We start from the raw sequence: 24,434 nt of genomic DNA on the forward strand, positions 1-24,434 counted from the left end.
TTTGGGTTGACTCAGCTTTCTCCAGTAGTTTATTTAGTGTTCCACCTTCACATGCTGCTTTGATAATTATGAGATAATGTTCGTATGATAGTTTGATCTGCCCTTTATTTGATTTAATTTCTAAAGTATTTATTTTCTCTTTTCCCTTCCTCTTCTTCATATTCACTTTGAACATAGCACAAGTCAGGCACTTTTCACAGAGCACTTCACATACACATCCTACCTGCACAAATGCTACTCATAATTCCTTAATGCTTAGACACTTGCATCAGGCTTTGGGAGTCTGATGTGAGTGGCAGCTGGTCATGGTGAGTCTCGAGAAGCCAGCAAAGTAAGTTTTTATTTAAAAAGCACCAAAGAAATTCATTTTAGTACATTCCTTCGCAAAGTATCTGGCAAGCGAGGAGTTTGTTTTACGCAGCGAGGAAGTGTCAACAAAAGAAGCTCAGACTTGGTATTCGGAATATGCCCTCCCACGCATGGCGTCCTTATTCTGGTGTGAAAGTCCTGTGTTTGGAATAGAAATATTTATTATGAAGTTTCTTTTTTTCAAAATGCCCTTGAGCCGAAGGAGCAAGAGAATGCATGTACCAGTATAACCTAACCTTAGTGCTGTTGACTGGAGAGGCGAAGGGCTTGAATAATATTGAAAAGGGAACAAAAGGAAAAAAAATCGATAAAGGAAGAGTAATTGGCATTCGGATGTTTGTGGACAAGTGATAATTGGGTGACAGAGAAGCTTTTCAATTCTTTAGATGTCTTACTTTATGGCATCCACTTTGTTCAAAGGTTATATAGGCTATATATATATATGTGTGTGTGTGTGTGTGTGTGTGTGTACTGGTGTACTTTAGTATTTGTGTACTTGCTTGCGACATACGAATCCTTGCAATAATCAGTGATCTTGCAGGTTGAAGGTATGTGAGCTGGGCATCTGCTAATTCAGCACCTTAGTACTGTCACCTTTGGATACAGTAAGTGTCCGCGGCACGTGGGGCAGGCGGAACTTTCCGTCACTGTTCTGGATCGAAGCTTCTAGAACCTTTTGCCCGGTTTTAGTCAGATTTCTCGGTGTGTCAAAGGAAGTGTGTGTTCATTTGTATAATGTGAAAATCGCTAGGTGCGAAGGGCTCTTGTGAGAGGCGATACATTCAGTTTAGAGGAGCCAAACCAGTAAGACTTGTTGAAATATATATATATATATATATATATATATATATATATATATATATATATATATATATATATATATATAAAACTATTTTTTATATCACGAGTTCTTCACTTTATAAAAAAGGATATAGGAAACATTTATATTTTTAGATCAATTACTTGTTTACTTGAGATTAAGAGAGATATTTAGAGAAGCCCGTCAATTTTTTTTATCTTCAGTCGTTTATCGCTTCTGTTTCCTGTAAACTCTCAGTATTTAGTTCAAATATTTCTTATCTCAAACATTTTTCAGTCTCTCTATATGTAGTAATGTTATGTAATTTCTGAGTACACCCCTTACCTTCATTTTTTTTTGCTTTTCCTACTTGGCAGAATTTAAATTGAAACCAGGATGATGAAACAATGAAGTTTGATATGGATGGTGGAAGACATGGAAATGTTTGATTTATATTTCAATTCGCTGTTTGAGCGTAAATTACTGGTCTGCTGGTCTGATGCCAGAAAAGGTGAGCCACAGAATTGGCGTAGTGAGAGAGGTGCAGGATGCTTGCAGAAGATTCGGAACAAAATTGAAATGCCTTTGGCAACTTAGGTTGGAATGGATGGAGGAGTGTTGTGCCAACTCTCGTTTCAAAGTGAAGTTGTGGTGTTGAGTATTGGTGGAAAAATTTTGAAGCATTTGATGTGAATTGTCCGTTCAGTATATCCGACGTAAGAAAAGATTATGGCTCATAGTATTTTGAGATAACTGAGCCGTGAGCAAACATTATGTGATTAAAGGCTGGTGACAAGACTATTACTCGTAAGTGTTCGATGGAATGAGGAGAGGAAGCCCTAGAGTAGATGAGGTATTGGAAAGGAAGGGAATTAATACCCAGGAAGTGCTAGGGTGCTTGCAAGATGAGAGTTGTATGGGTTGCAGTGTGTATGGGGGTCTTTACACGCTGGTGAGGAGCTCTCCGTGTAGGCAATATGAAGCAGCTAGTCTTGCGGAAGTCTTGCCTGCAGGGGATCCATTTACTATCCAGTTGAAAGCCTGACCATTGTCCTGTGTCCTCTCTAGAACCATCCCCTGGTACAGGAAACTCCTGTACTGCTGGTTACTCGATCTGCGAAGTTGAGCAGCTGTGGCTTTGGCCTATGCTTGAATGAGTGACAGCCATGAAGAATCGGGCATTATTGGCAAATAAGAATCATGGACATCCATAGTGAGGGTATGGGCCAACAAACTCATCTCATACGTGTTTGCTGAAAAACTGATAGTGACTATATATATATATATATATATATATATATATATATATATATATATATATATATATATATATATATATATATATATATATATATATACTGTGTGTGTGTGTGTGTGTGTGTGTGCGCGTTTGTGTTCAGCGTATGTGTTTGTGTTTGTGCAATAGAGTGCAGTGCTAAAAACAAATTTTCCTTTACTTGTCCCAATTATTTGGCTGTTTGCAATTGCTGTATTTAATGACGTATTAATTCTACGAAAGGGGTAACCTCGTTTTTCGAAAGCGTGGTATTTTCTTGTATCTTAACGTTAATATCATTTCTTTTATTCTCAGTATTATACTATCCACCTGTCGTTGCACCTGTGGACGTGCAGGTGCACCTTCAGTTGTAACAGACATTTATGGCGGTGTTAGATAGAAAATGAAAAAGTGTAACATGAAAATTCTAGTTTTTGATTCCGTTATTTGCTGAACAATGCTCTAAGTAGGATACCAAACGGGAAATAAGAGAAAAGATGCAAGAGAAAATATATTACGTTACTGATGAGGCTGGTTGATTGATATATGGCAGACTGGCGTGACAATGACCAGAAAACGTTGATGAGAATAACATTAAATCAGGAAAACTGTTCAAGTAAGTTTTAAAATTTTGAAGTGCCTTCGCGCGGTGCAACTTCTCTCAAGCTTTCCACATCCATCGGCATTCATTCGTAATATTGCTAAGGAAGTCTTAAGAGAAGTAAATTAAAGATATTTTACTTGATAGGACAGTGTGGAAGTTCGACAAAATGTGGGTAAGGATGAGTTTCGGTTTGAGTAACGAACAAACTCTTGTCTATAGAAACAGGAACTTGAATGGGTGGCGAAGGTTACCTCATTTCAAAGTAAATCAGTAGAATTGCCATGTTTTTAACGACGATTTACCTCCGTTCATATTTCTTCCAGCTGACTTTCCACCTTCTCTAACAGATGTTTCAAAGTGCAACTGCGAGGTTTTCCTCCTGTTACACCTTTCAAACCTTTTTACTGCCAATTTCCTTTTCAGTGCTGAATGACCTCATAGGTCCCAGCGCTTGGCCTTTGGCCTAAATCATCCGTGGATAACCGTTTCCTTCGTGGTCAAGACCCAGCCCACTTCCTCCTCCGTTCTTTTGTGTTGTTTCCTTCGGCCTTGGGCTAGAAAAGGGCATTTCTCGACTCGTTTTAGTTTCCTTTGCATTTAAAGAATGTTTGTAGGTTCTCAGTAACTTTTCAAAGATCCTTTTCCAGTAGGGAAGAGATATGGAGCTTACGGCCGTACTAAACTGTTATGAACGTTCTCGTTTTAAGATTTATGAACCCCGTAGGGGCGTAGCGCAGTTAGTGCACCTCATGCGATGTACTGCAGGCATTACTTAAGGTTCTTTGCAGCGTTCCTGCGGGCCCAAGCTGCAATCCCTTTCGTTCTTTTTACTGTACCTCCTTTCACGTTCTCTTTATTCCAGCTTTCCACCCTCTCCTAACAACTGATTCATAGTGCAACTGCGAGGTTGTCCTGTTGCACCTCTCGAACTTTTACTGTCATTTTCCGTTTCAGCTCTGAATGACCTCATTGGTCCCAGTGCGTGGCTTTTGACCAAAATTCTTTATTCATTTCAATTCCCTATTCAATTCATTTTAAGGATTTATGAAGAATAAGTGCAGTGATGTGCATAAGTTAATAGAAATTTTTGCTTTCCAGGAATTAAACTCCCAACACTGTGAATGTATCTGTTCGTTTTTCATTGGAGGGGGTGGGTACAGCTCTCGGCTAGCACGATGTTGGCCCAGCGTTCGATCCTCCGACCGGCCTATGAAGAATTAGAGGAATTTATTTCTGGTGATAGAAATTCATTTCTTGTCATAATGTGGTTCGGATTCCACAATAAGCTGTAGATCCCGTTGCTAGGTAACCAATTGGTTGTTAGCCACGTAAAATAAATCTAATCCTTCGGGCCAGCCGTAGGAGAGCTGTTAATCAGCTCACGGTCTGGTTAAACTAAGATATACTTAACTTTTTGTGTATTTTGAACCCAAGAAAGATTAACATCTGGCGTGCCGTCTCATCTTCTAGGAAACCAAGTATGTATGAACGTCCCGTAGCCCCTTGGCAATAGCACTGTGTTGTTGTACAGTTGTCTACGCATCTGGAGACTGAATTCTAATCAACTCATTTTTGAAATTCTCATGCCCGCTCACTCAGGTAGTATACATTTGATAAATGACGAACCTGCAAGGCTGTATTGCTGGCGTTTCTCCACTCTGACAAAAACTGACCGACTGATATTTCACAGTTAAATTATTTCTTAGTGCCGTGTCTTTTTTTTTATGATAATTGTATTGGTCTATTGGATGGGCAGCCCGCTCCCATATATGGCCCCAGGTCCAAAGAAAATATGCAGAAAAGGGAGAAGGAAAAAGAACGGGAACGGTGTTCTTAACCATGAAGAAACAGGAAGATCCTCTGCTTTGAAGGATGGACGAGAAACGAAAGCAGGATGAATCCCAAAGCTCAGAGGTAAAGCGGAAGAAAGTCGGAGAATTAAGCTTACTTTTTCCACGGGGTAGAAAACTAACGTGGGAAGCTTGACCGGGATTGAGAGATCGGCAGAAAAAGTTAAGTATGTCTTAGTTTATTTTACGTGGCTAAGAACCAACTGGTTACCTAGCAACGGGACCTACGGCTTATTGTGGAATCCGAACAACATTATGACGAGAAATGAATTTCTATCACCAGAAATAAATTCCTCAAATTCTTCACAGGCCGCTCGGAGAGTCGAACGCTGGGCCAACAGCGAGAGATCAGCAGAGAAGAGGAGTTTCTCTCTCTCTCTCTCTCTCTCTCTCTCTCTCTCTCTCTCTCTCTCTCTCTCTCTCTCTGTGGTCAATGGAAGTGGCCTCAATAGGTTTTTTTTTTCTGGACTTTGTAATGCCATAATGCCAGGTTGTACATTGTGAGTATGATGTCGGTGACAAGCGAATCATGCACGGGACGTGTACAGAGTGCTTGCATCATTTTTCGTTTAAATGTTGCGTGACTTTGGGAAGCGGTGTGTTTATTGCAGATGGTGGAAGTAGAGTGAGGGAGAAAGTCTTACCTAAGAATGCATTTTCTCAATTCAGCCATTTGTTTATACATAACTGTATACACAAACAAACACACACATGTCTATCTATCTATGTATCTATCTGTATATATATACATACATATATATACATATACATATATATATATATATATATATATATATATATATATATATATATATATATACTGTATATATGTATGTGTGTGTGTCTGTATATAACAATTTAATGGCGTTCAAGTCCGATACGCAGGTGTGGAATAGAGACTTGGGTAATATAAGAGATGGTGAATAACTCTAATTTCCCAGACACCGTTCTGATTTGGTCCTCATTAGTTATCACTTGGGTTGACCAATCTGGGAGCCAGTCCGTGGAAAGGGGTCTAGTGCCGTCAGTGCACCTCGCGGGGTGCAATGTAGGCATTGCTTAAGGTTCTTTGCAGCGTCCCTTCGGCCCCTAGTTACAACCCCTTTCATTCCTTTTACTGCACCCCCATTCATATTATCTTTCTTCCATCTTGCTATCCACCCTCTCGTAAGACCAATTATTTCATGGTGCAACTGCGAGGTTTTCCTCCTGTTACACCTTTCAAACCTACCTACTCTTAATTTCCTTTGCAGCGCTGAATGACCTAATAGGTCCCAGGGCTTGGCCTTTGGTCTAAACTGTACATTCCATTCCGTGGAAACAATTGCTTGAAAATAACTTTCAATTAAATTGTCTGCGTAGTCGGATTCTTATGGACGAAAATCCCCCAAACTCTCGGAGCCATGTCTTTGTTTATGCTGCTCAGATCTTTGTGAAATGGATCTACCAGTAGCCCCCACATAAATTTAAATGCAGTCATTGCATAGTCATTCGTAGACACCGGAATCACCTTTTTTTTAAATATTTAATAATTAACGAAGCACCTATGGTTCTGGGATGATGAGAAAAAATTACGGGATTAGCGGATTTAAGGTGTTCAGTTGATTTTTCAGTGTTACGACTTTACGACTTTTTTTTTTCTTGTTAAAATGTACATATTTGTTATTTGAGGGGCATTTGTACGGTTACCAGTGCTCAGGACTGAAGTAGTGTCAACTGAAATATACAGCTTTTAGTGTTAATTTTGTTGTAATGAGCCTTTTAATATAGTGTAACGCTTGTCACTACAAAGCATAAGATCCAAATGAAGACATTCTGACGCCCGTAGCAGGATTCGAACCCCCACCCGATGTATCCCACCTGACCATGCGTAAACATAGGTCAGTTTGAGCGGAAATAGACTTATATCCTTCTTGGTGGTCAAGTGGTTAGAGTCAGCTTCATTCTTAGATATCGGGTGTGAGTTTCCTCATTTCTTCATTTTGACCCTGAGCTCTGTAGTGAGAAGCGTACCAAAAGTGTGATGATATCGAGAAACTAAGAGGTCATTGTTGCTAAAAAAAAAAAAAAAAAAAATATATATATATATATATATATATATATATATATATATATATATATATATATATATATATATATATGTGTGTGTGTGTGTGTATACATATATATAGTTATATATGTGTGTCTGTGTATGTGCTTGTAAAAGCGCTCGCACCGATATACGTGATATCGTAATTTACTTTTTCATGTACGTGTTCACAAAAAAAAAAAAAAAAATTAGGAAGAGAAAAAAAAACTGTTGAGTGACCGTGATCCGAGAATGTTCAAGAGATGGGTACACTTCGAGAAATGTGACACTAGTTATCAGTAAATAAGTAAACTCCGCCTTCCTCCGCTTCCCTTGGATTATCCCTGCTGGTTTGTAAGCGTTCAGGAGGCAACACCAGCCCTCTTTCACGCCTTACCGAACTTTTAGGATACCTTTTGGCACCAGCCCCCAAATACGTTTAACGCAATTCCTGGTTTAGCGGTTTTCATTTGCCCGTCTCGAATTTAATCATAAATTTTAAAGTACCGTAATTGGGTCGGTTTTTTGTTTTAAAATACCGTAATTGGGTCGGATTTTTGTTTTACAGTTTGCGTTTGTTTTTAATCGGCTTTTTAACCCTCAACGTTCAACATTGCATCGCGATCAACATACTTATATACACGAAAACACACACCAACGCACGCATTACCCTTTTAACAGTCAACAGATTGTTATCTTTCAGTATCTGCTGCCAACAGAAGGCAGAAGGTCGTTTTGTCTTCTGCGTCACCTCTGCTTCGTATGAGATTGGCATTTGTATATTTGTACCGGTGATCATTTGATTTTGCTCTTACCTTTGCGTCGCGGGTACGGCATTGGTTCTATGCACATTATACAGTAAACAAGATTGCCATGAATTGATTTTTACAGATTTTGATTATTTGTTGTTATGTTGTACGTGTAGTAAAAGGACTCAGTGGACCCTAGCTGTACACATATTTCACGGAGTTTGCTTCGCATGCCATTGGTTTCTCTTGGGTTAGATGAAACTGGTCCTTTCTTTAAGACAGAAATGACGCCTAAGGCACTGGTGAAAAACAAAAGTTGGACATTCCTAAGGTATTGGTAAACAACAAAAGTTGGACATTCCTAAGGCATTGGTAAACAACAAAAGTTGGAAAGTCCTAAGGCATTGGTAAAAAAACAAAAGTTGGACATTCCTAAGGCATTAGTAAAAAAAACAAAAGTTGGACATTCCTAAGGCATTGGTAAACAACAAAAGTTGGACATTCCTAAGGCACTGGTAAAAAAAAAAAAACAAAAGTTGGACATTCCTGAGGCATTGGTAAACAACAAAAGTTGAGAGAGAGAGAGAGAGAGAATACAATGACCTTACATTTGCATGGATGTTATCTTATCTTTACTATTCCAGTCATGGTTCATTCACGACAGTCTCTTTCTCTGATTTGTCAGCGTAACTTCTTTAACTTTACCTTGCCAGCGTTTTTCATTCTTGTCAAAAACAAATCCTTTCTGGCTAGTCTAGAGGAAGTCTAACAGCGTGACTTCGTGGTCTTGTGAAAGTTCTTTATTATAATAATAATAATAATAATAATAATAATAATAATAATAATAATAATAATAATAATAATAATCGATCGAACCTGAAACATCACGGTGTTTGTTGCAATGTTGAAATAGGATTGACTTGGCAACGGCTTGTCTTCGCAATAGGTAGCAGCGTCACCAACAAGTCACTTACCATTTCTTACAGTAACCTGATTTGATTGAGGCACCCGTGCTCGTCACTTTCTGTGCAACAGCAAACAAGTAAAAAATGCGCCCAACTTTCTTCGGCGCAATCGAGTTTTCAGTACAGCTCAAGACCACCGAAAATAGATCTATCTTTCTGTGGTCTCGGTATAATGCCGTATGAGCCGCGGCCCATGAAACCAGAACCACGACCCGGTGGTAGCAACGTCTTATATTGTTGCCGGAGGCACGATTATGTCTAACTTTAACCATAAATAAAATAAAAAATACTGAGGCTAGAGGGCTGCAATTTAGTAAGTTTGATGATTGAAGGATGGACGATCAACATACCAATTTGTAGCCTTCTAGCTTCAGTAGTTTTTAAGATGTGAGGGTGGATAGAGAAAAGTGCGGACGGACAGACAAAACCGGCACAATAGTTTTCTTTTTCAGAAAACTAAAAGGATAAAGCTAAGGGATGACAAAACACTGACTCTGTTCTATTTTCGGGTCTCACTGTTACCCATTTTCATTTGCACTGAGGTCTGTTGCGAGTTTCCAAGCATTAGTAAAGGGAGCATTCTGTCGAGAGAGGATCTTCCATTATTGCTTTGGATGTGTCGAATGCACTAGTCATCCCGGCGTATGAAGTCTACGAAGAACTTTATTTCGGGAAAATGTAGTGGCCAAACGCGACTACATCCTAAGAATAAGTTCACAGAAGCTTGTAACGTGTCTAGTGTGAGCTGCTACGGGGAATTTCTGTGCCCAAGCATTAATGCTATGAAACGCTCCGCAGACCTCTAGAGTCTAGTATGAGCGCATCACAGTGGAACGCGAGTGACCTGTAGAATAAGTGAGGGCAATCAGTTGTCATTTGGTGTGCATTGACATGGCAGTGTCTTTATCAAACCAGCGATCATTGCTTATTTCCTGCGGTGAATTGAACCCAATCTGTACGATCGGTGAGATGTTGCTAAGTAGTATGCCTGCCTGCGGAAGAAAGTTGTTACATCATTAAATTTGATAGGGTAATGGTGAAGTTGTTGATTCCTTCGAATCGAGATGTTTTCTCCTGAGCCAGAGGTTCATGACAGTTCGATTTCACCAGTGGAAAATGTGTAGGTCAGTTTTAGCAGCACAAGTCTGTTGATTAGTGTGTGTGTGTGTGTATTAATAATAATAATAATATTATTATTATTATTATTACTAATATTATTATTATTATTATTATTATTATTATTATTATTATTATTATTATTGAAAAATTTAAGTTCTAAAATTCGCTTTTGAAAGTGTAATACATCTTACAACTAAATAAGAAATATTACACCCAAGCGCTTTATAAAAGGCCTTTGTATTTTACATAATAAATACACACTTGTGAGTGTGTGTGTATTAATAATAATAATAATAATAATAAAAAAATTATTATTATTATTATTATTATTATTATTATTATTATTATTATTATTATTATTATTGAAAAATTTAAGTTCTAAAATTCGCTTTTGAAAGTGTAATACGTCTTACAACTAAATAAGAAATAATACCCCCAAGCACTTTATAAAAGGCCTTTGTATTACATAATAAATACTCACGTGTGTGTGTATCAATATAATAATAATAATAATAATAATAATAATAATATTTTTATTTTTATTTTTATTGTTATTATTATTATCATTATTATTGAAAAATTTAAGTCCTAAAATTCGCTTTTGAAAGTGTAACACATCATACAACTAAATAAGAAATATTACACCCAAGCGCTTTATAAAAGGCCTTTGTATTACATAATAAACACACAATTCTGAATTAACTTTTCACATCACTATAAAGCAAATTTCCAAGATTATTACAAAAAACTAATAGTAGTATACTAAGTTACTAACACTCTTAGGTTCGAATTTAAATGTAAAAAAAAAAAAAGTTAAGTATACTTTAGTTTAACCAGACCACTGAACTGATTAACAACTCTCCTACGGCTGGCCCGAAGGATTAGACTTATTTTACGTGGCTAAGAACCAGTTGGTTACCTAGCAACGTGACCTACAGCTTATTGTGGAATCCGAACCACATTATACCGAGAAATGAATTTCTATCACCAAAAATAAATTCCTCTAATTCTTCATTGGCCGGCCGGAGATTCGAACGCGGGCCCAGCAGAGTGCTAGCCGAGAACTATATCGACCCGTCCAACGAGGAACTTATAATCAAAGCCAAAACGCCCACTAGCATGCTAAACAACCTTCCACAAACTAGAACGCCCACGCGGGAATCCAGAAAACGTATGGTCAAGAGAAGTGCAATACAACTCAGCGAAGTAAACGCTGCATGCACTTCACTAGAAGAAGATGGGAACCTCATGTTTTGAACTGCTAGATTTCCCACGGGAGAATGAAGTGGGCTTTTTAAATTATTATTTTTTTTAATCTCCCCGTGGTCCAGTGCTTAGTCTTTCCTTCGTATACACTCATTAAAAGTTATGAAAATCCGCAGTGATCAATGCAAACAAAAGGCCAGTTACATTTTATGTATTTAGAATGTTTATTGTGAGTAATGGGTATGATAAAAGAGGACAGTGGTATAAAAGACCAAGAACTGAAATAGGACAGTGGCAAAATGGCCAAAGTTTAAAACAGGGCGATGGTAAAAAAAAAAAAAAAAAAAAAAAAAGCCAGTTGTTGAAAGCCGACATGGTATTAAAAAAAAAAAAAAATGACTAACAGGACAGTGTTTAAAATCCGACAAAGTAAAAAGGGCCAAGGATAAAAGACGACAGTAAGGAAATATCCAGTTAGTAAAGGAACATAATGGTAGAAAGGTTTATTTGTAAAACATTATTTTACGACACTATGATTTAGAAGAGAACTGCCGTGAAAACCTGCTGTTAAAAGCCGACATGATTAACATAAAGTCACCTTTGGAGAGTGACCAAGACATGCACAGGACATTGCTTAAAACATTACAAGATGAATACGGCCAGTGCTTAGAAAATGGACAATAGTGAAAAAAAAAATGCCAATATTTGAGAGAGCGCAAAGGTGGAAATGTGTATGCATAAAAGACATTAGCAATAGGAAAAATGGCAAATTATAAAGTAGGGTAATGGCAAAAACGGACGGTGGTAAAGATGTCAGATTTTATACAGGAAAATGTAGTTAATGGCAATTAGTGTTGTAAAAAAACGTCACATTTTTTTTCAGGAAAAAACATGTTTTTTTTTTCCTTGCATCCAATTTCTCCATTTTTGAAGACTTACTTAAAGTTACTACAGACTTATGATGTTATTTAAGACTCACACCTTCACCATAACTTATATCACCTCTTATAATGAGCACAGTAATCGTCAATCGAGCCTCCAAGCGCAACAACTGCACACTGCCATGCTACAGCTATGCACATTTACTTTGGTTCTAGGACAGAGCATATTGATACGAGTATGATACAGGTTTCAGTTGAAACATGTATGATACTGAACACGTGTTGTACCATACATGCTTTTAAGGAACTGTTGCCAATTATACAGTTTTCTTACCTCTGAAACTGATACATGTGTGATACAAGTTTCAGTTGAAAATGTATGATACTGAACACGTCTATGTCTTGTATCATACATACTTTTAAGGAACTGTCGCCAGTCATACAGGTTTCATACCTCTCTTCCTGTTCAAATGTATTGAAACTGAAATAACTGACCCCAATACTTTATGGTTTCAAGATATGATTGAAAAATAACAGTAAAACTTTTTTGATGATTGAAAATTTCAATGTTCAAATGTGATGTATTGAAATTCTAATGTGATATAAATGTAGTTGCGTACCCAAAACATTCATAATCTCAAGTGGGTGATGGTTGAGATACCTTGGTTTTCCTGACTTTCCCTAATTTATATTTTCACACTAATAGAGGTTTCTTTCCAGTGTTAAATTGGACCGCCCTATAGTCCGAAGGCCCGATAGTCCGAAGGTCCGATAGTCCGAAAGTCAGCAGGCCCGATAGTCCGAAGGTCCGATAGTCCGAAAGTCAGAAGGTCTGATAGTCCGACGGACTGTAATCAGCCTCATCTCTCCATATACGGCAAAATTAACCGCAAACACCATAAAACATACCAACATAACGTTCCCAAAGGTGTTTACTGAATACAATTTTGCCGTATTAGCCATGGAGGGGATTAATCAGGCGGTGTGGGGGCGCTTGCCTCGAAATGCCGGCTTAGACCTACGACTATCGGGCCTTCGACTATCGGGCCTTCGACCAACGGACTGTAGACCACCGTTAAATTGACTTGTTACCCAAGCTCTAGGCATAATATAAGCACAGTTAACCATTTTTTGTAGTTAGGAAGCAATAGAATGTGAATAAACGTTTAAAAATAGAAAAAATTTCTGGCTTTTTCTCGAGGAAAGAAGTTTTTCTGAAAAAAACAAGCTTGTTTTTGCGGGTGTCAACCCTAGTGGCAAAACATCAGTGTTTTTTTTTCTTTTGTAGTGTAATAGCAATGTTTTCGCGGTAGCATTCGAACGTGAGAATTTGTATTTATGGGAAGCAGTGATAGAGTCAAGGTCTTATTTCTAAGGTTTTCCATTGCATGAGCACGATCCTGAGAAGATATTTTTTCGTTGAACAAAGATACAAAATAGAAATGCATGACCACCACGCTCCACAAGAAAAAAAAACAATGAAACATTTGTTAACGTCTCTGGGTTTGCCATTTGAACGCGAGCTTGTTTAGAAGCAAAAAGAAGACGAACTTTAGCCTCCCCAGATACCCATTACTGGTCATCAGCAGGCAAGTAAATTATGCTATCGTCAATGTAGAAAACCTCAGCCGAGTTTCTTTTTAATACACTTCTGTGGTTACAGTGAGCATGCCAAGGCCGCCAAGTCATCTCGGTGGCCGCATGTAAAGCGGCGCGCGTGTTGGATTTGGACTTCTGGTCCGTGATTTCAGTCAGTCGTTAAAATACCAAGATAACCACATAAGGTCATTTACACTTACGTAACATCAGTCACAGTTGCCATAACGGTTTTTATGGTTGATGAACTTGCCGCACGCAATCTGGGTCGAACAGTCTCGAACTAAGCAGGTCGAAACCAGTTCATGAATGCTCGTTCGTTCCGTGGCATAGCACGGGGAGCAGGTAATGTGACCAGTGTTATGGAACGCCAGTTTGTGCTACAAGTTAATAATAATAATAATAAATTAAGGGGACCAGTATGAGAGCACATAAGTAGAGACCGTATGGAGACATCCATTCTTTATATTAATACCATGACTTGCATGACCCTATCACTCTTATTATTTGATGACGTCATCCCATGTGATATCAAGAATGGCTGTATCCTAAAGCGTTCATATTACAGTACCCACGGCAATATGACCCACATTACCCTGGTATATAATGAAAATAAATCTGTGGTATGTTCAGTAAAAGTATTGAATGACACCTGTTAAATTTTCATCATTGTGCGAGGTATTCTTTATCAATCGTACTGAATGGCCCAGATGCACCGTATTCAGTGTTTTCCACCACCAGTGTTTACCAAATATCTGGTGGTGTTTTGCTGACCTAGTCTGCTAACCCCAGGTTTTTGGTATCGATATAGTTCCTCGTTGGACGAGTCGGTAGAGTTCTTGGCTAGCACTCTGCTAGGCCCGAGTTCGAGTCTCCGGCCGGCCAATGAAGAATTAGAGGAATTGTTTTTGGTGATAGAAATTCATTTCTCGCTATAATGTGTGGGTTCGATTCACAATAAGCTGTAGGTCCTGCTGCTAGGTAACCACTTGGTTCTTAGTCACGTAAAATAAGCCTAATCCTTCGGGCCAGCCCTAGGAGAGCTGTTAATCAGTTCAGTGGTCTGGTTAAACTGTATACTTAACTTCTGGTATCGATATAAGTCTGCAGTGTTACCGAGTTCGTAAATTTATCCACACACACACACACACACACACACACACACACACATATATATATATATATATATACATACATATAATTTACTTCTAGTATATATATGTATATGTGTGTGTGTGTGTATAGTTGTATAATTAAGCGTACTTTTGGAATTATATGACATTACACTAATCATAAAATACCTATCTGGATCATTCATACTCAATGGAATTCAACTTTTTACTTCCGAGACATTGTCGTTGGTGTGAAATTATCTTTACTATTGATATAATTCTATTTAGAACTTTTTGTTGAAGAGAAGGGAGCCGACCTTTGATCAAGAAAGCGCGATGGTAAAACGACTTTAAATATCTTCTCGTGAATTGACTACATTTCTTACACTACAGTTTTGCGGATCGTTGCAGCTGCAATGATCATCGGCCCCCGAGAGATATTATGCAGACGATGCTTGTTTAGTATGGAATTATTTCAAGATCAGCTTATGCTTGGTCGATAAAAGTAGCTTCTTATTTTTACGCCAGCTATTTGATCTCGAAGACTTCGTTGCAAAAATAATGTCATTCCTTTTATTTCTTCTGTTGCTTTTGATTAGGCCAGTCTTGATGGTTAAAGATATACTTCCACACACATACTGTAGTCTTCGCCCAAGTTGAAACTCGGCCACATTATCGGCTGTTTTGGTATGAAGAAACAGCTCCTCAAATAAAGACCACCGTTGGCGTTGGTCTTGTTCAAATTCCTCTGGTGCTGCGTGGTGTTTGGTAGCAGGTTGTGTTACGAAGGATTATATAAGAATGGATAAAAAAAAAAAAAAAGTGCATATGCCCCCCTCTTGTTAAAGAACGGCTTCTTGTAAGGAGCTGAGATGTGTTTTTTTTTTTTTATCAACCCTTGTTTGCAGTTGTTTAATGATGTTGACTCTTAGCGATTAAATGAAGTCTTGTGTGTCCTTCCCTCGGTTTTTTTTTGTTTTTGTCTTTGTTTTATAATAGCAGTGACTCATTTATCTCCTTTGTAAGATTTAATTAGTGGTGCTGAACATCACTCGCATTTTCTCCAACTTGTCTGTCATGGGAAGGAGCCCTCTCCTCGTCCTTCCTCCTTCGCATTACTTCTTCCGTAGCTTATATTTTTCGTTTGCGTTTGCTGACCTTATCATTGCAGAGCTAGTAATTTGATCTTGCCTCTCAGGCCTCGTTGTGACATTGCAGAGTTCGAATCTCCGACCGGCCAGTGAAGAACAAGAGGAATTTGTTTTTGGTGATAGAAATTCATTTCTCGCCATAATGTGTTCGGATTCCACAATAAGTTGTAGGTCCTGTTGCTAGGTAACCAATTGGTTCTTTAGCCACGTAAAATAAGTTAACCTTTCAAATAGTCTTAGAGAGCTGTTAATCAGCTCAGTGGTCTGGTTAAACTAAGATATACTTAACTTATTCATACCAGACTTTTAAGGTATGTAGTGAGTTTCTAATCACTGACAGGGGACGGGGCTGCTGTCACCACGCCTATGCACACACAAATGAAGAGGGGGAGCATATATGCCAACGGTGTCTAGTATTAATGGATGAATTCAGTATACTTGTGTAATGGAAAGTGGTCAAGCGTAACAATATGAAAGTCTTCCTTCGTGCTGTTACATAAAGGTGGTCTTATGGTAGCGCCAGCTTTTTTCAGTTTTCTGAAAAGAAAGCTATTGTACCGGCTTTGTCTGTCCGTCCGCACTTTTTTCTGTCCGCACTTTTTCTGTCCGCCCTCAAATCTTGAAACTACTGAGGCTAGAGGGCTGCAAATTGGTATGTTGATCATCCACCCCCCAGTCATCAAACATACCAAATTGCAGCCCTCTAGCCTCAGTAGTTTTTATTTTTATTTAAGGTTTAAGTTAGCCGTAATCGGGATTCTGGCAACGATATAGGTCAGGCCACCACTGACCTATATCGTGGTTAAAGTTTCACGGGCCGCGGCTCATACAGCATTATACCGAGACCACCGAAAGATAAATCTATGTTCGGTGGCCTTGATTATACGATGTACAGAAAACTCGACTGCGCCGAAGAAAATTTTGGCCCATTTTTTACTTGGTTTTTTACGAACAACCAGCAGGCGGTCTCGCCAGTTCGGCGGTATTTGTAACTTTACTTGACAAGATATCATCCGTTACTTTCCTATATATTTGTATTAAATTTACTTAAATGAATAAAATATGAATATGATAGGCATGGATGAAGCGTATGCATAGTATGCGAGAAATTTAAGTGCGTGTTATTGACTTTATTTCAGAATCGTTTATTTCTGCATCGATGCCTGGGGTAGTCTAAAAATGGAACCAGGTGATGACAGCAAATCAGTCTATCAATTCATAATCAATCAGTCCGTCGGGCTTCACGCTTATGGCCCGGTCCCGTAGCGTTCTTGCTGGGCACTAAAGGGGAACGCTGTAAGGGCTAAGCTAAAGCCTTGTTATTTTAAGCCACACACACGACATGCCTCAAAGGCTTTTACCGTAAGTACTTTTACAGCTGGCATTACGACTAACTTTGGCGCCTTTGCTGCTGACGCGTCGCAATTTTTGTAGAGTGGCTTCCTATTCCCGTGTCACCCGCCTCTTGCACGCTCCATTACTTACCATCTTCTTGTTATTATTTATTATTACAGTAGATGAAACCTATTCACATGGAACAAGCACCCCAAAGGGGCCACTGGCTTGAAATTCAAGCTTCCAAAGAATGTTGGTTTCAACCTCCCACCGCAGACCCCACACTGCAGCAGTAAGTGATCATGATACAAAGCCTGTGATTTTTCATCGCCCTGGGGGATGTGCGAACCCGCGACATCTGAGTGGCATGCCACGACACTAACCACTATACCAGCGGACCAGCTGGCCTTTTCACGTTCTGTTGAAATGATTACTGGACTGGTTATTGATAATAAGGATTTCTACTGATAACCTGTTGGCGCGATTACTACATTATCATCAGAGTATCTTACTATCTTTTCTGTCATCGCCATCGTACATTGTTCTATTTTTCCTCATTAGAAGTTTGGGAACTAAGTTTTCGTACAATAACTTGCGATACTGCCCAGGTCTTCCAGATATATCGTTGACATGATGTCCGTGTTGTCTGTTCATCTTGGGAGGTTTTGGAATCTTGACTCTGTTTCCCTCTATTCGAACCATTTTCCCCTTCAACAGGGAGGTCTATCCCTTCCATAGAATCATATCAGTCCTCTCTCTCTCTCTCTCTCTCTCTCTCTCTCTCTCTCTCTCTCTCTCTCTCTCTCTCTCTGCAAATTTTGGACTGATTAGGACGTTTGGTCGCTGGCAAGTCATGTGCGCCAGAAGTCATACTTGCTGTAAACATTTTTACTCACATTTTAATGTTGAAGAAGTCTGCAGAACAGCAAAGTCGGAAGGAACAGAAAATGGAGGGGGCGGAATGGAGAATGAGTAGGGGCCTAAACCCCAAAGAAATGTGTAGACTATAATATATATATATATATATATATATATATATATATATATATATATATAATTATATATATAAATATATATATATATATATGGAATTTTTATCACACCGTGATTTATATGCAGTCAGCGAAGCTACAAATGTGGCTTAATAGCTCAGTGGTAGAACGTCGACTGAGTTGCTGGATAAGTATTCGTGACGAGGATCGTAACCCGGCAGTACCAAACCATTTATCACTTATAAATTCTTCGGTGATAATTTCATCGGGGTATTCCTGAGGTAGCGGAATTTTATATTAAGTTATTATTTGTAGCTTCATGAATATATATATATATATATATATATATATATATATATATATATATATATATATATATATATATATATATATATAACAGCTGAATCGTAGAGGATGAAGTAGGGAAAACGAAGCAAGGCGGTAGAGCCAGAGCCGAGCTGGCCACCGGCTGAGCAGTCATATCACCCAGAGCTTGACTGGTCTCCAGCAGAGCACAGTACTGTAAATGCATGAGGAGGCTATTTAAATGTCCTCTTTCTTTCAGTGGTAACAGACATTATTCTATATATTTAAAAGAATGCTGATCATGAAGATGATACTCGAGACATTGACCATACGCACCCACATTCTGAACTTGACCAGACCTGACCCAGATTGATTATGCCGTTCTGATAAGGAGTGTTACTCAATGATAGATAAAGGTTATGCGTATCACACATTTTTGAAGATGCCAGTGCGAGATAAGAAATTAAGACAGAAGATAAAATTTAACAAGTATGTCGCAGCTGATACTGAAAGGTGAAAGGTACTAACGCTTTTATTTTCTTTTTGTGTCTTCCTCAGGATATCGGCGCAGAAGTATGTGCGTCCTTACCACAGGTCGCTGGACCTTGGCCCTGTGATATTTCATGAAATTGGAGAGAACTGACCGATAGCCTCATCGTCACCCTTTTTAGTTTACTGAAGTGACTCTCGTTGCAACGATCCATGAAACAGAAAACGTGACATATATAAATATAAATATTATATATATATATATATATATATATATATATATATATATATATATATATGTATACATATATATATAATATATACATACATAGGCTATATATATGTATATATAAAAGCCTTTCTCTCAGAGATGTTGCTCCAGAGAAAAGAAAGAAGAAAATATTTTTGATCATTGATACAATCAATTTATTCATATATTACCCTCTGAATGGAAGATGAGACCCATGTGCAGAAAACTTCCTCAACAATAGCCACTTCATACACGTACACATACGGCTTATCAGCAGTCTTCCTGGACAGCAAATCCCTTCTGTTTCAGTTACATACACACACAATATATTTAATAAACATTAAATTCATTTAGGAAAGTTGAAACACGTGGTATAGGTAGGCCTTTTCAACTGATAGCCCTTTACGCAGCAGTCTGCTAAGTAAAGAACTATAAGTCGAAAGGCCTTACAGCACTCCATTGTTTCTCTTTCCTTCGTGAATTTCGTCTTTATTTATACAGTCATCACGTTCCATATTTTTTTGTGTTTCAGTTATATACTGTATATGTATATGTATGTATATATATATATATATATATATATATATATATATATATATATATGTGTGTGTGTGTGTGTGTGTGTGTGTGTGTTTGTCTGTGTGTATGCATATAATTGGATATATGGGAAGTAGAAAAATCACAGGAAGACTCAAATAAATGAACACTTACCCAAGTGCGTTAAAGTGGTCGTGACTATAGTGATTTTCTTCTTCTGGAGCCTCTCTGTTAGAAATGGTTTTATATATATATATATATATATATATATATATATATATATATATATATATATATATATATATATAGATTGTGATTTTTATTTCTTTTCAGGAATGGAACCACATCAATAAATGAGACCATGAGGAACGTTGAGTGATTGTCGATTTTGTGAAGGAAATGCTAATCTAAAGGCAGCAAAATTCATGACAAGTTACCACAGCCAAACATCGCGTGGCGTATACGAGGGAGTGGCTAAGGGTGAATGGATACAAAAGTGTTGAATAAGAATAATATACAAGTGATAATCTAGCTAGCTAAGAAAACGAGTTGATAGCACAGGAGAAGAAGAAGAAGAACGTACAGGAAAGATGGAGGCATTCTTGGAAAAAATCGGCGAGTTCGGGAGATACCAGAAGACAATGTTCCTGCTGCTCTCTCTCCCGACCATCATCGTGTCCATGCAGAAGCTCGCTTGGGTCTTTCTGGGAGCTCGAGTCGATCACAGGTCAGTGACGGTTCGTGAGCAGGGCTTTTTTTTTTTTTTTTTTTTTTGTCGTGGTAGATGGGTCTTGCTGTTTACCTTTTTCTGCAGTTCAGCGACAGGTCATAGGTCATGGCTTCATATGGGCGTTACTATTTCGCAAATCAGCGGCAGACGCTCGTGTTGATTTACCTCTTCTACTAATTTTCAGGTTTATTGCATATATATATATATATATATATATATATATATATATATATATATATATATATATATATATATATAGATGTATGTATATCTTGGTTTTAAATGCATAATTTTAAGTAAAAAAATTTGTGTTTGAGTTGTACGCTCATTATGTGTTGTTTTTATCTATTTTAGAGCCCTTGAAGATGTAATCATATACGAAAATTACGAACGTCGGAAAATAAATATGTACTAGAAAGGCGAATCTAATTGTCCATCAACATACATGTATATAGCTGCATGTATATATATATATATATATATATATATATATATATATATACATATATATATATATTATATACTGTATATATATATATATATATATATATATATATATATATATATATATATATATATATATATATATATATATGCACACTCTGGATAAGTGGATCCAAGCCACATTTCATCTTAATCTGTTTCTTGATCGTTGATGAATTTGCACGCTTAAATTCAGAAATAAATTCTGATTTAATCTAGTGCTCCTTTGGGCACGAGGTGTTAGATGACCCGAGAGCTGTGAGACGAGAGGCTGGAGATGAATGGAGATTTGTGGAAGTGAAGGCACACAGGAAAGACGCGGAAAGTAGTGGAATTTTACAGACCCTTTGCGTCTCGGGCCGTTGGAGATGATGATGAAATACAGAATTTGGTACATGCGACTCTTTGCCCTTACGTAGCCCGTCCTCTGAAGAGGAAAACAAGAAAAAGCAGTGGAAGAAGGAGGCAGTAGACTGATCGGCCTCTTGAAGAACGAGAAGTCATCATAAATGTCAGGAAGAACAATTATGTATAGAGAGTATCCCAAGACCTTGGCAGTAGAATAAAAGAAAGTTAGTGGACTGTGTAATTCATGTTGCTTTGTAGATGGCTTCAAGGTTTAAGTAAAAAAATATATATATACATATATATTTATGTGTATGTGTATATATATATATATATATATATATATATATATATATATATATATATATATATATATATATATATTCATGAGCTGTCATTAGCTTGATTTCCCTGCTCATTACTTCATTTTAATATACAAATTACATCAACAAATAAAGAGACAAAGACTATGATAAAACGTAAAGGTGAAGCCACTTTTCATTATATATATGTGTATATATATATATATATATATATATATATATATATATATATATATATATATATATATATATATATATATATAGTCTGTTCCTGACAGTCAGTTGTTGAATTTTAGACCTCTGATCGTGATTTTCAGTGAATTGTTGAATTGTGGCTCTATTGTTTTCATTATGATATCTCAGACTTTTCCGCACAATTATGGTAGTGTGACATCAATGTGGCGTCTGCTGCGGTGGGACGTTAAAACCAACATTCTTTGGAAGCTTGAATTTGAAGTCAATGGCCCCTTTGGTGTGTTTGTTCCTTGTGAATAAGTTTCATCTACTGAAAAAAAATAATAATAATAATAATAATAATAATAAGAAGAAGAAGAAGAACTTCTTGATCGATAAGGCAAGGGTACTCAGTAGTCCAAAAATGTACTAGGCTTTCCAACTGACAACGATTGTCAAGCGAAAAGTTAGGACGCCCTAGAAAATCGGCAGCGCAGACTCTAGTACTTCTGTTTTGAGGGACCTGTAACACCAGTTGTCAAGAAGAAAGATATCGTTTATGTGTGAACAGTAGAAACCTGACTGTTGTTGAGGATGTATATCATGATACGTTAGTGGACTATTTGTCTAAGCTGGATCGTAATAATGGGTAGTTTCTCCACGACCTCAGTACACGTACAGGAAGTAAAGTTCATGTCAAACTAAGGTATGAGTTCTAACATAGGTCCGCAGTGTGACCGCAGCCATGTACTTAATTAATATATTGCGCCTTTAAGTTTTGAGACCGTGTGGATATTTACATTTTATTTATTTTTCATGGTATAAAACCCAGATTCTTTAATGTAAGTAAAATGGTTTCCTCCATTAAATCGGGATAGCTGAAGATGTAGATAAATGCCAGATGTTTATCTTAACAACTATACATTGTCTTTGAAGTTCTCACAAGTGGCGATTATGTTTAATGACCAAATTGGTATGTTTCCTAATCTGCAGTTTGAATGTAGGACACTTAAAGAGCAGTGCAGGTCATCAGTCGAGATGTCAGTGACATTTGAAAAACTTTCCACGAGAAGTCACTGATTATTGGTATTTCTTGATCTAACTAAAATATACGATGCCATTTTCAGGAAATCCTACTTTATAGACCCGTACCCAGAGCTTTTTTTATGGGGGGGGGTCGTTTTTCCCAAAACTGGACCTTTTCTTCTATATATGAAATACTTGAAAATGTTATTTTAGTTATATTAAGAAGGTCTATGACCTTCTACCCGATTAGATGTTATTCAAAATACTGACTTTGGTTAATGTTTAATAACAAAATTTATAAAAGAAGACTTGCCAAAAAAACAAAAGATTGTTAACTATTACTTTATATAAGTGCAGTTCAATGAAAAGGATAGTCACAGAAAATATGGACTTCTAGAGTCGACCCCCCACCCCTCAGTACAGGCCTGTTTTATATATTAGCTATTCGTGGATTTTGAGGCGTATTAAATTTATTTTTTCATTTGCGTTTGACACAGAGCTAAGTGCACACCTTGATAACTAAATCTGACGCCGGATCGATACTAACGGATACTTCACGTTTCTCTATTTTGGGACTTTTAGTATACAACATTTTATTTAATGGCAGGATAAGTACCAAAAATGGATGGAAGGTTCTGTTTGTAGGTGATATTATATCTGTTATGCCGCCTTTGGAACAGGGAACTCACGTATGGAGATAGCCATTGTAAAGTAGTGTCATTGGACCGGCTAATGATAAACTTATGCCCAAGACTACTAAGGGAAATCAAGATTGTTTGATTGTTTGCTTTTAAACCGGTGTTAGTTTAGTTTATTACATATTACATTGCCATAAAACTCAAGTAGATTATATAAATTAAATGCCTAAATATCGTTGTCGATTAGAAATTAGCCCAGCTGAGGAGCGTCGAGTTCGTGACTGTTCACGCAAATATACATCAGGTCACTTTTCTGTTGTTCTAATTCATTGATATGGGAGAGCTCCTACAACTGATATTTGAATTATGACTACCATAAGGAATATGACCGTTGCAGTTATTTCTTTGTTTTATATTTTCTAGTTTGCTATTATATTTGAAATAGTAAATCCACGCTGTAATAGGTTTAGAGTCTCTTTTGGCATGTTTTGCGTACTTTTGTGTGATATGACTCAGATTAAATTAATGTCAGTGGTGTTATTACATATGGTTATTACATAATCATATGTGATTTTCAGGTGTCGCCTACCGTGGGAATATGAGAACACGACATATCCTCTGAATGAAACAGTAAGAAACGCCTCTTATCCTTGGGATGACAAACTCAGCAAAGTGGATCAGTGTCATGTTTGGAGGTAAGTATATTTTCTTTTTTGTTTTTGCAGTATATATATATATATATATATATATATATATATATATATATATATATATATATATATATATATGTGTGTGTGTGTGTGTGTATATATATATATATATATATATATATATATATATATATATATATATGTGTGTGTGTGTGTGTATATATATATATATATATATATATATATATATATATATATATATATATATATATATATATATATGTGATAGTTTGTAAATTTTATTTATGTCATTTTTATACTTTTAAATATTAATCCACGATTAACTCATTAGCATCATCGAATTCACTTTACCTTGGGAATAACTTATACTTAAAGGGAATTATATGTATA

The 24,434-nt window shown here is 37.1% G+C and overlaps 1 protein-coding gene across 10 annotated transcripts in view; it reads left to right on the top strand.

Moving 5' to 3' along the window:
• Nucleotides 1-24,434, top strand: part of LOC136847217 (organic cation transporter protein-like) — a 69,870-nt gene that overhangs the window by 14,708 nt on the left and 30,728 nt on the right. For 5 of the 10 annotated variants that reach the window (XM_067118675.1, XM_067118670.1, XM_067118674.1 and 2 more), the window contains 3 exons: nt 18,937-19,058; nt 19,988-20,381; nt 23,952-24,068. In XM_067118675.1, coding sequence (XP_066974776.1) covers nt 20,245-20,381; nt 23,952-24,068 — 254 coding nt within the window. In that variant the 5' untranslated portion in view covers nt 18,937-19,058; nt 19,988-20,244. The remainder of the gene's footprint in view (nt 1-18,936; nt 19,059-19,987; nt 20,382-23,951; nt 24,069-24,434) is intronic. The other 5 variants (XM_067118671.1, XM_067118676.1, XM_067118672.1 and 2 more) reach the window with 2 other exon arrangements.

The sequence above is a fragment of the Macrobrachium rosenbergii genome, chromosome 16 (genome assembly GCF_040412425.1).
Source record: "Macrobrachium rosenbergii isolate ZJJX-2024 chromosome 16, ASM4041242v1, whole genome shotgun sequence".
In the NCBI taxonomy this organism is placed as follows: domain Eukaryota; kingdom Metazoa; phylum Arthropoda; class Malacostraca; order Decapoda; family Palaemonidae; genus Macrobrachium; species Macrobrachium rosenbergii.